At 38.9% G+C, this 13,148-nt stretch overlaps 1 protein-coding gene across 6 annotated transcripts in view; it reads right to left on the bottom strand.

Annotated features, from left to right (window-relative positions):
- The window catches only part of arhgap23a (Rho GTPase activating protein 23a), a 49,213-nt gene extending 37,638 nt beyond the window's left edge, over positions 1-11,575 (bottom strand). The window contains exon 1 of one of the 6 annotated variants that reach the window (XM_038295828.1): positions 10,618-11,575. In XM_038295828.1, the coding sequence (XP_038151756.1) occupies positions 10,618-10,848 (231 nt within the window). In that variant the 5' untranslated portion in view covers positions 10,849-11,575. Of the gene's footprint in view, positions 1-7,015; positions 7,162-10,617 lie in introns of those variants that run through there. The other 5 variants (XM_038295826.1, XM_038295827.1, XM_038295830.1 and 2 more) reach the window with 5 other exon arrangements.
- Positions 11,576-13,148: the final 1,573 nt, after the last annotated feature.

Below are 13,148 nucleotides of genomic sequence, written 5' to 3'. Positions count from 1 at the left end.
CTTCAGGCTGGAAAGAACCAAGTCAGGAATCTGGGATTCCATTTAAGACTGCTGTGACCGAGGATGGAGGGCAAAGGGTCAGAGCGTTTTCACGCTCAGAGTGGCCAGTAAAGGAAGATTTCCACCCACTTCCCAAATATCTCATACCTCCTGCTGAGCAAACACACTCAGTGAGCTCAGCTGACAGCCACATGTGAGAACTCTCACCCTTGTGTTGCCCTGACGACCCACATCTGTCAGTCAAACAAAATCATCTGACCAAACAGAGAAGGAATTTTAAGAAACGGGAGAAAGAATGTGCATGTAGAAGGTCAAAGGTTAAACCTGCAGCATGGAAAACTTTTTCTGACTTTAATTATTTAAGAAAGCCTAAAACGTCAATATTGCTTAAAGGTATAGTGCGAGGATTTTCACGCATTTTTGAAAAGACTCTACAATTTAAAAGAAATGCACCTATTTTAAACGAGTGATCATGAGCGAGACCATGCACGGGCCCATTTTTTCCTTTCACGCTGTTTAAAAGTGGCTGTCGGCATTGCTCATACAAGCTTACTTTAAAAAGGAAGATTTGCAATTTTTCCACAATGTCAGACTCACCACCGGTAAGTGGCAATGGGGTCGAGCATGTATGACAACCTTACATAAACATATTACCAGAATGAGTGACAATTAGTAGGACCAATCATTTAGACAATCAATCCGGAAAAAGAACATCCTCCACTACCTTTAACTGTAAAGCATCTTTTACGAATGATGCAAATAGTTTTAGAAGCTGTGGGAGGCAGTTATGTTGTGGCAATAAATGGTAAGGGAAGGCACGCATCACATCACAGCAACAAGGTTCTGGGTTCGATCTTTGTGGTGAAATTGAGATGATTGCAAGATTGCAACCCTTAAAGCAAAAGATATGTCTAAATGACCGCAACGGAAAGCCTGATGACTGCATATATACCCCTTCAGAACTAATGAGGTCCTTCATGGAGCCAATAGATCTTACATCCTGTTCAGGTCGGCAGTCCATCATAGAACCATGACAGAGAGAAATACCCACACATGCACACCATCACGCTAAAAGCCCATTCAGCTGCATGTTTTATAGACTGGGAGAGAATAACTGGAGAGAACATGCCATGTAAAAGCAGAACATGCAAGCTTCATACTCTCCTGTTATTTAAACCATTCTGATTGTAGCACTGAAGTTAAAAAGATCTGTCTGTAGATAATTAAAATTTCTACTTCACACTGTGTCATTTTGGTTGGTAATTGCATTATTTTACTAACTAAACATCATGACAGTTTGGTTTGGAAAGTCGTCCAAATACAAAAAGGCTCTGATTTTGGCAGTAATGAAACACTCCTATAATCCTCTATAGCACCTGCTATATTTACTGTACAGTTTTACACTTATAAAGACATTCAGGCAGTTAAATGTAGATTATCTCTCTGAAAACAGCTTATTTTCTTTCATCCAAGTAAATTAAAGATAGTAATGACTCACATCAAAACAAAACAAACAGTTACAAACATATAGCCCTAAAATCATCTGCTACAAACTCTAAAAGTCATAAGATCAAAAGGACAACAGAGATATTTTCCTCCTTTTAATTCCAACTAGCTACAAATCTGCAGTGAGTAAACAGCATCCCGGTTCACAAAGGTCTATTATTACTGATGTGTTTTTATGTGGAAAAGTATTTTATTTGCTTCATGGAGCAGAATTAAGACATATTGAGTAGTGTTGTGAAAGCTCTGCAGTCTACAGCACCACAGCTGCATGTGGCTCCTTCTCTCGTGTAAAGTGACACCTGGTAGTTTGCTCATGACTTTTGGACAATTGTTCTGTCGCAAACTGTGGTGGAGCTTGAACGTTAGAAAACGTTAAGGATTTTCTGCTAGAGAGCAGAATTCAGGTTCTGGCAGGTTGCATCAGATATGACAAGTCTTCCAGATTATGACACCATCACTATGTTTGATTGTTGGCAAGATTCTCTTTTGCTAAATGCTTTAAATTGGAACACACATTCCACAAAGTTCCCCTTTTGTCTTCTCAGTCCATAGAAAAGATTTTACCAAATAAAAAAATGACTACAAATGAGGCAAGTAAAATGTTTTTTCCTGGGTTCTTTTGAATCCCTTTATTATCCCACAATGGGGGAATTCACTTTCCATTTAACCCAACGGCTTGGGGAGAAGTGGGCTGCCATTGTGTGGCACCCGGGGAGCAGTGTGGGATTAAGGGTCTTGCTCAGGGACCCAGAGTGGAGGCTTTGGGTTTCGAACCGGGTACAACTTTCTCAGAGCACAAGCGCACTGCTCCAACCACTAGGCCAACACTCCTTTTGTGATCACCTGGATACTAGGGGTGAGTTTTGAGATGGTTGTTGCAATACGATACATTTCCTGTTACGTGGTTCACAATACGATATTATTACAATATTGCAATATCCCCATATATTGAGATATTTTTCCCAGCTATCAAAATAAAATGTATAGATACAAAGGCAAGTGCAGTGTATGTTCATCAGAAGACATAGATCATTCAGTTATTTTTGGATCCATGTTGTTTGGGGTTTGAATCAGTCCATGTCTTCTTTGTGACTGCCTCATTACAGATATGGCGCTGCGCTGCTCAGCTTAAGTTCTTCACAGCACTATCTTTCAGTGGCCGTTCAGAGGAAGCCCATTTTTCCCTCATTGTTTTAGAGAAAAATGTTTTTTGTTTTTTTTATCGATACTAGGAACTGAAAGATCAAAATTATATTGAGAAGCTGAAAATCAAAATATATCAACAAAAGTATTTTTTCCCCAGACCTCTTACTAGAGATAGTATGGATGGATTCTTGAGGGTTCAAAATAGGTATATATATATATATATATTAGGGCTGCAACAACGAATCGATAAAATCGATAAAAATCGACTTTTAAAAGCGTTGGCAACGAATTTAATCATCGATTAGTTGTGTCGCGCGATTAATGCGTCATCCGCCGTCATCCGGGGGAAGAAAAAAAAATATGGCGGAGCGAGTCAGCGCCGCAGTTGCAGTGTTGTCAACTCAGCGACTTTTCAGACCCCTCCAGCGACTATTTTTCAAAAAAGCGACTAGCGACAAATCTGGCGACTTTTTACGGTGTCACTGGCGGCTTTTGCCTGCCGTGGGGCGCCTCCCCCATCCCAACGCCTTTCTCCCTCTCCCACAGGAATCCCTCTCAGCACGGCAGTCAGAGCCGCAGGATTTTAGTGAGGAGTTTACCCTCAGCGTCCAGACTGCAAATGAAGCGCGCATGCGCCGGGATTGACGGCGCAAATTGATCACAATAATTAAAATAGCCTGCGCTTTGTAAAGTGAAAAAAGTCGTAACATGCAACTTTTGTAAAAACAAATGAACATGGCGCGGAAGCACCACTGTTATGATGCAGCACCTGAAAAGAAAACACGTTGGAGCCTTCAATGGCAGTGAAGAGAGCTGATCAGCAGGGTGAGCGACCATGTTTGTTTCATTTTAAAGAGGGGAAACGTAACGTTAGTTTCTCAGGTAGCTCATCTGATGCTTTCCTTACCTTGTTAGTAGGTTACAGACAGTGATAAGGTTGGCTACTTATTTTACTTTTAATTTCATTTAAATTTGTTTAAGCAGCGTTTATATTTTCTTTATAAATAAATTAACTTGCAAATTATGAGGGCAAGGCTTTTAAAGTTTAAATCTTCTGGCAAAGATAAAGAAAAGAAGATCCTGCAATTTATGGAAGTAAAGCAGAACAAAATCCAGCAAGATCAGTAATATGTCAATTAATTATATGCCACATTCCCATGTAAATACCTGTCTTTGGAGGATGTGTTTTTTAGCACCCCTAGTTCTCTCATTTTTATTCCAAATACAATTTATAATTTGAATCACAGGGCTATTTTTATCTCTATGGTTCAGTATTTTCTCAAGCAGCAACTTTAACTGCTATACTTTCCTGTCTTAAAAGGCAGAACTCTTCTAGTCTAAAAAAAACTCATTTGTTGAAATGGGGGGACCTATTGTTTGAACCCCTTAGGGGCTTTAAAAAACAAAAATGCCTGTCTCTTTTTGCGCTTTATGAAACAAAGTAGCCTATATTTTGTGGATGTACAGCTACATTTCTCATGTAAGTTTGCGTAGTTTTTACACAAACATTTATTTTTCATATTGCACCAGTACAGTTAATGAGCAACCTGTACTTGTGTGCTTGTTTGTTCTGTCAAAAATTTTTATTTTGGAATAAAGAGGTTAATATAAAAAATTTTTTTTGTCCGATTCATCGATTAATCAAAAAAATAATCGGCCGATTCATCGATTTTTAAAATAATCGTTAGTTGCAGCCCTAATATATATATATATATATATATATATATATATATATATATATATATATATATATATTTGTGAATCATTAATGGAGGAATATCACATTTACTCATATTTCTTTAGATCAAAGCATGATGTGTTTGAGGGTCTCTTTACCTTCTTCATGTTGTCAGACAGGATCTGATGAAATAATTCCTAGATGTTGGGCAGTAATCAGATCAGGGTGAAATTGGAAGAAATTGTTTCTTTGAGTTAATGCAGTTAATGGATTCATTAACACAGAGGGAACTTTATTTTTACACTGGCACAGGTTAATACCCTTTCTGTCAGGTGAAATCATAATTTTTTTTGGGAATATTTATTAATTTAACTTTGTTTAATATGACAAAAATCTCATCATCCGATATACCAATTAAACCGACTCTACAACAAACAATTGTTCTGTACTTCGTTGTCATTAAACTGTAAACTATGTCCTTCATTTCTAGGAATCTATAGAATATGTTGTCAATTCTTGGTAACAGAATAAAACAATTATTGATGTTTTTCAAGGGTCATTGAGGTTCTGTGACTCGTTTATAGAATTATAGTTTAATCCAGTTTGTAGGATAATTTAATTTATTGTTTTATCTAACACAAAGTAGCTCATCTTAAAGACCCAATCTCAAATCTTTGCTAAAGATAAATAGTTGGTTAATTAACGTCACAAATGAGAATATTAGTTAATTTTGTATTATTAGAAACCTGAGGGACCATAATAAGGGGGACATATGAGTCATATAACCTCTTAAAACCACTTTTCACTTTCTACAATGTCATGCATGCTTAAACCATCAGCTAACACACACTTATGAGGCAGGTCTGTGCATGACCACACAGCAACAGGAAGCGCCTTGCTTAAGGCAGGAAGTGGAATGACCAGGAGCTCCTATAAATATACTCTTCATCGTTAAGTGTACTTCCCATTCCTTTACTCCTCTTTTTCCTTCCTTGCCTCCTCGTCCCCTTTACCTCCTTTTCCTCCCGCTAAATTTTGTGCCATGAAAATCTGTGTGGTGCTGCTATTACCACACACATTATTTTCCCTCTACTTTCATATTCCATTGAAGAAAAAGAAGAAGAAAAATAAAGTAAATTTGTTCCCAGATTTGTCTTGGATAACATATAAAAGTGCATAATTTTTCAAATCAGCTTCCAGATATCTGGAAGATTTCAGGCTAGCTTTCTAAATGACAAAGAGCAAGACCTGTTATTTTTCTCTTAGAGGGATGCAGTGAGACTCAAAGAATTGCAAGAGGAAGTAGCTTTCAAATAAAAGCCATAAAGAAAAAGACAAAAAAGAAAATGAAAGAGCAGCAGAGAAATAAAGGAGAAAGAATCTATCTAAATTCCTCTGAAGGAGCGGTTTTATTCTGGACAAGTTGAAACACACTCGGGCAAATCTCAAGGGAGGGAGCTTAAGGAGAGAGTGAATGAGAAGGATGAAGACGACGGAGAGCAGGAGCTCAGCAAAGGGACAGGCTTTAGCACGCCAGTTTCGACCACATGGCCCCTCCCGGCGCTGGGAATACCAGAACCCTGTGATTACCCAAAACACATGGGGTCTGAGCGGGTCTGGACTGAATCCCACTGGGCTCCTCTGGACTGTGTGGGCTGCATGTTCCTTCTCTGATAATCAAGTCTACAGCTGACCTTTCCGGCCCCCTCCCTGGGGCCGGATAAACACCTCTCCAGTCACCTCTCACCTTCTGTTTTGTGTGTTGAAAAAAAAAAAACCCACTCAGATATGCTGACTTGGTCCAGCTTCTCCAGGAAAGGACATTGTGTTTGTTAAAGAATTTACGTGGCCTTTTTTTTATTACATTTTTTTGGGGGGTAGGTTTACTTCCTTAGGGAAACAGCAAGAAGTAAAACTAAAATATTCTTCTTTTTCGTCAGAATCGCAACAAATTTCCTTACTGTGAACAAGCAACATGTTTCACTATCAAACCAGTTTACAACAGCTAAAAGCAACTAAATATTTCCTATAGTAGACATCTCACAGGTATCCCATTCACACCTGGTGATGTCATCTTGAAAACATACTTCGCTGGAAAACAACTGGATATGTAGAGTAACCTGTAAGGCCAAGCAGGAGTCTAGTTTTGTTGGTACACACTAAAGCAGCAGGATACTACCCTGCGGTTATTTCTGCTTCTGATATCCATTGGAAAAGCCTGGAATGACAGTGAATACCAAAAAAGAGAATAAAAAGGAGCATAAATCCTTTCATTTCCATCAATTCAACACAGATGCCGAACCTTAAAGCATCATGAGGATCATTTCCAGATAATATTGTTAAAATATTATCCACATGACCTAAAATCTTCCTTGTCTCCAGGGACAAAATTATTTTATATCCATAAGAGGCTATTCTGGTTCATGATAATATCAAAAAGCTGTATTTACAGTCATCAGGAACAGCATGCATACTCCTGGCTTCACCCAGAGGAATGCAGCAGCCGTCGCCGAGCCCGACTCCCAGTGAAACCCCGGTGGAACGGAACAATAATGCTCCTTTAAACAGCTGAGAGCTGCAACCTGTTTGAAAAGTGGAGCTTTACCGGGCTGCATATGCTGACGGCCCATTAATCCAGACAGCCCGGGCTGCCAAGAGGGACAGGAAGGGCAGCAGAGGACTTACCGGCCACAGAGAGGGAGAATTCCTCCACCTCTGCACGTCCAAATGCATCCTACGTCCTCAAAGAGGCAGCCATATCGGATCAATCCCAACAAAGCAAAGCAGAGGAGGATTCTAAACAACCTTCTTATCACACGTGTTTCAATATGAGTATAGGATGTGTGTTCAAAAACTAGTCTAACCCAACTGTTTGTCCAACCAGGCTGGCAGGTGATGATGCAATGCCAGTTAAACAGGGTTTTCTGCTCTAAAGGGAAAACAGGCAGCCTTCCTGTCCTCAAACCCACATGTGCCAGACTTTGCTATTTTCATTCAAACCTGAAACAATGTGTTTCCAAGAAGAGCCGCAGATTTAGAATAACTTTTAACAGCATGACTTGGATGGACGGCGGGCAGAGGCACACAGTTGATGCATGACGCAGGTTTAAATATGGCCAGGGGACTTTTTGCTCTGGTCAAGCCTACTTTTAAGTTCAAAAAAGGAAAGAATGGGCCTCAAAAACTTAGTTTAGTTTTAAAGGAAAATTCCGGTTTTTAACACTTTTAGCCCATTTTCTGTAGTGTCCAGGATGCATTCGAATGATCGACACCAAAATTTTGACAATTGGTCCTGTCTCTGCTATTTGGCTCATGCAGAATCCCCCCCTGGCTGCTTCAGAATGGCTTCCATAGTGCATGTCCGATAATGTCCTTAAAACAACCTTAAACGTTCTTTTTTTAAAATATGCTACTCACCGGGTAGTCAGCGCTGTTCAATGACGTTCCAAAAAAAGTTTCGTGAAGAAAAACCGTTCCTGTCTTGTTTTTTTTAGCATTTTGTAAATCCCAGAACAATTTTTTCCCGATACATCACAACCGCTTATAAACTTCCGCTTCCCATTCGAATCTGAAGCGTTGCACACTCCAGACCACTAGTTGGCGACAATGTCTCTATATACTCCTCCTCAGTATATTCCGGTTCAAAACGGTATCCTCTACCGTCAAACTCAAAGTCCAATATGTCCTCCTAAAGAATCCACCTTTCGTATTCCATTTTCAGAGTTTTTTAAAGTGTTTAACAGAGACGTTAGCACCTCGACGTCGGAGTACACAGAGTGAAGCGAAAAGACTACAACTAAGTGTAAACAGGCCCCATTTCCGTTTCCGGTGGCGGAGGGATATTGACTATTCCAACAGAACTCAATGGGATTTACAAAATGCTAAATAAAACACTACAGGAACGTTTTTTCTTTACGAAACTTTTTTTGGAACGTCATTGAACAGCGCTGACGACCCGGTGAGTAGCATATTTAAAAAAAAGAACGTTTAAGGTTGTTTTAAGGACATTATCGGACATGCACTATGGAAGCCATTCTGAAGCAGCCAGGGGGGGATTCTGCATGAGCCAAATAGCAGAGACAGGACCAATTGTCAAAATTTTGGTGTCGATCATTCGAATGCATCCTGGACAATACAGAAAATGGGCTAAAAGTGTTAAAAACCGGAATTTTCCTTTAATCTACATGTTAAACCAGAAAAGCATATTACTTAGCTTTAAAAAATTAAATAAATAAATAAAAATATGATAAAATAATGCCCAAATCAATCGAATCTTTCAGTTTCTGAGCAGCGGGTCAATGTTCATCACAGGTCAAGCTGAAAATTGGCATTTTCTGGTGCTAAGCCATTTCTCTTTGACTGCTGATAATGATCAACTTATGGTTTTTAAATTATTTTTAAGGATTTAAGAAAATAAATTGGACCAAATGGAGTTTTACTGACAAGACAAAGAAAAATACAAATATTTTTAAAAAATTTAGAAGCAAACCCCCCAAAACCATAAGAAAAACCACAAAAAAAACTCTAGAAATCACCCAAAAATATTTCTTGGATGTAAAACAGTGTTTAATATGAATCATGAGACTTACTGCCCAGAGCAGCACACCAAAATGGGCATAACAGAAACTCAGAAACAGAAATGATTAACACTGCATCAATATTTTCCAAAAAGGAAATTTTGACAGACAGCACTTTTGTTTGGTCCATAAAATAGATTTTTGGCTCAGCCTTACTTTAAGGACACAGAGGGACAGGGACCCATTTTTCTCAAATAAATTAAGACTTTTTCCACCCGAAAGTAAAAAAACAACCACAATCAGGCTCAGACATATAAGACTTCTTTGGCTTCGCATAAAATGAGTGTCTGTAAAAACCTAAACCTAAATATAGTTTATTAGAATTAAACTTGTGGTTTTTTCCAAAAAAAAAAAAACATTTTTCTGTTTCTATACACTGAGCTCAAGCCAAGAGGTTCAAGTATTTTTCTGTTTGAAGGTTCATTCACAAGCTATAGATATCATAACAAACATGAAATTCCAGACTGTTACGTTAATTTTAACGGCATCTGCAGCAGAGTGTGACAGAAACTCTGTTTCCTCCTCACATTTAGAGAAAATATGACGCACTTTTATTCTATGCAGGAGAACAAACATGGTATACAGTGATTGTTTGTCTCCTGCCCCCACGCTTGCATTCCTGATTGTGGCATTTCTTAGCTGTCTCAAACAGTCAGAGATCAGGGGGGTGGGGGGATAGTACAGCAGGAAAAAGGTAGGAAAAGGGAAGCAATATTCCACATGAATAATCACACGATTATGAGATCATACAGCAGTGAAAGCACCCTAAAGTTTTGAATATTTTAAGAGATAGGAAGCAGCTTGTCTCTGAACATCCATCTCCCATCTTTGGAAGCTAAACAAGAACCCCTGAGAAGAAAAGGGTCCTGAAGAATCACAACTATACCTTTATCATACGTTATTAAGTGGTGATAACTATTTTAAACACACAGTTGAAAACAAAAGTAAATGGGACACATAATACCTTTAGAAACATCTGAATTTAAGTGTAAATAATAAAAAAAAGGGTTGCCTTTGGCGCTGCAAATCAAAATTTTAAGAAATCTGATGTATTACAAGAAAAAACAAAAATATTAATAATAAGATTTAATGCTGTAATATTTTTGCAATAGATATTCAAAATAAATAAATTGTCTGAAATGTTTAAGCCTTAGAGAAGAAGTTAAAGGGACCATGACATCGCTCTTCCAGGTAACATTGAGAGGTTAAGGAACCTGTCACCAGCTGAGCGGTTAGCTGACTCCAAACAACAGGTACAGCAACACGGCTGAGATGCACGACTGACAAAAAAAAACATGCATCGGTTTCCTAGGAACGTGCAGCTTATCTTAGTGTTTGCACAGCTAATTCTGTGGGATCAAAACTGCAAACCTCCTATATTATAAGCAACTGATGAGCCGTTTTAATATCATAATCCTGTTAATTTTTTTAACTCTAAAAATAAGGCAAATCAATTATTTAAAGAATTTTAGAAATAAATCTTTTGGTTCTCCAGCTGTAGTATGAAGGAAATAGTATAGATATGAAAGTTACTGGAAATTCCATATATTCAGTTGGAACTTTGTCTTTTTGCTTTGTCGTTTTATATTAAACATACATTAATTTAAAGTATGCTGGACAATTAGAATCAAATTAGTTGAGCTAAAATGAAACTACTGTTTGGCTGGAGCCTTAATCTCAAGCTGATGGATTTTGGTGACCTCTCCTTACCGTGAGCTGATGTGAGCTTTGGTTGTTTGAAACTGGCTCAGTGGGGGATGCTGGACTCGAGGCTCCGTGGAGAACGGCCAACCAAATGCAGCGAGGCTCCGGAGAGCTGCAGTCCACCCCCACCGGGTTCTGGAAGCTCCAGTCGGACCCGGGTGGCGCAGGGCACGGAAGCATAGCAGCAGGCATCGGTGCAGCGAGTTCAGTCAGAGACGCATCCCTCACTACCACCATGGACCGCACGCGCTCACGTATCAGCACAGAGTCCAGATATAGGAACAGAGGCTGGCTAAATGTTTCCTCTTGGGTTTTCAAGTCATTCACTCAAATAGTCTGGATTTCCTGCCTCTACGCTCCAATCCATTGCTTCAAGAAGAAGAATCCCACATTTTCCACATCGCTGGTCTTGTCGTGGAACCAACTCTGTGGGACCAACTGAGAGAACGGAGCAGAAGGTAGAAGTTGTGACAGGCAGATGGAGGGGTGAGTATGTGTGGGATCAAGAGGTAGGTCTGGTTTCACTACAGAGACACACAGAGAGAACAACTAACGGAGCCCCTCTCCCGTCGGTGTCCGGTGATGTTCTGCAAGCCAGGCCAAACTGTCCACCCCCAAAACACACACCACTGTCCCAGAGGGCTGGATCCTCTGCCTGTCCTCCCTCCCACTGCGCTCTCTCTCTCTCTCTCTTCTAAATAACTACCCTCTCTATCTATACTTCTAAACAAATCACTTCATCTCACCCCTATGTCAGTCCCAAATTCCTGTTTACTTTTAATAACAAGCATCAACCATTTCATCATGCACTCTTTTGCTTTCTGTTACTTCTTCCTTTGTATTTGCCTCTCTGGTTGTATCCAAACCGGTCTGACAGTCATCTGAAGATAAACAACGGTCCAAAGCTGTAAGGCAAAACGTTCCAAAAAGGCAAAACATCAAGATGATTAAAATGATAACAAAAAAAAAAAGAAGATACCTTCCTCTGTTTAAGAGTTTAAAAGCATAGCTGATGCTCACTTCAGTGCTGCATGTGTAAGAGCTTTCATATAGTGACAAGGCTCCGGACGCTTAACTTCACAAAAGCCAGCCCTGCCTCCTCCTCCTCCTCCTCCTCCTCACTAAGAGGCGAGACGGAAAAGCAAGAAAAAAAACAAAAAAGGAAAGAGAGAAAGAGGCCAATTTCCAGCACAAAGAGAAAAGAAAACATTTACCCCTGCATTTATCTCCTCTAAGCTGAGGGCGGAAAAATAAAGAGGGAGGACAATACAGAACATAGATACAGGAGAGCAACATAAACCTTGCTGTAAATAAAGCTAATTCAGGTCAAAGTGACCCAGTCTTACATTCCTGCTTCAAAAATACACTAAACAAATGCACCTCGACTTGAAAGCAGAAGTTTACATACTCTTCATAAAGAACCCTGCCTGACTTTAAAACAGACGATCTGGTAGGATCAGCCAAACTATTTCTATTATATAAACACTGTAATGTAGCCTCAGTCGCTGGGTTGCAATATTTAACATTTTTTTGTAATGTTCTAGGTTATTGCCATACTCAATAACCATTTGGATTAGTCTTATGTTAACTTCTCTATGGTTTGTATTAATTTTGCTGCTTTTTTATTTTATTTTTTTACATTTAGCTTGAGTTTAGTCATGCTTTCTTTATAATTTTTTATAACCTTCTGTTACATCTCTGTCAGATATTTCCCTTGATTGTCTTGTACCAGTGTTTCTGCTTTAGTTTATTAATCTCCCTCCTTCAGCTTATTATATATGTGTATATACACACATCTCTAGGTTTAAGAGACAAGGGTGGCTCAGCCCCTAGAAGATATTGCGCGTCTCAGACAACTGCTAAGGCGTTCAGATTAACTTGTCTTCTTTATGGCTTTTATTTGGTGCTTTACTGCATTTGTTTTGGGAAAATATGAGGAAAAAAAAAATACAAAAAAAAATATATTTTTTTTAAAATCGCACAATAATTATAGGGTGGCTAATGCCAAAGAAAGGATGACTGAAGCCACCCTTAAATAGGTCTAACGACGCTTATGCTACCAACATGATGCCTAATAAATACCTACATGCCAAGGTAGATATTCCCCATTATTTGAGCTACAGTTGTACCTAATGTGAAAATAAATATATTGCAAGATGCTGAAAACAGAATGGTGGATGTCTTCATTATAACACATCCCAAAACTGTTGTGTTTTACACTAGTAGTAAAAACAAAGCAAAGATATTTTGTAAAAACTACTGTGTGCAAACTTAAAAGGAAGAAAAAACAAATGTTTCTTTCCCAACAATTTGTATATGTTTATATTTACAATGGCTTTAAAAAGAGGAAAACGTCAAGGCTGAGTTATTTGTTTGTGTGCAAGCTTGCTGATTCTGATCGCAATACCACAGAAAACAGTTCAGAGCTGTAAAGGTGTGTGAGGCAGGCAGCCATATCAAGATGAATGGGCTAAAATCCCTACAATCGAATAAAAACTTGTAGAACACCCCAGAAAAATTGACCCAGGTCTCATAGT

The sequence above is a fragment of the Cyprinodon tularosa genome, unplaced genomic scaffold (genome assembly GCF_016077235.1).
Source record: "Cyprinodon tularosa strain WSP-4 unplaced genomic scaffold, ASM1607723v1 ctg360, whole genome shotgun sequence".
Taxonomy (NCBI): domain Eukaryota; kingdom Metazoa; phylum Chordata; class Actinopteri; order Cyprinodontiformes; family Cyprinodontidae; genus Cyprinodon; species Cyprinodon tularosa.
Note: the sequence above shows the minus strand (reverse complement) of the source record. Positions and strands in the feature narration are given on the sequence as shown.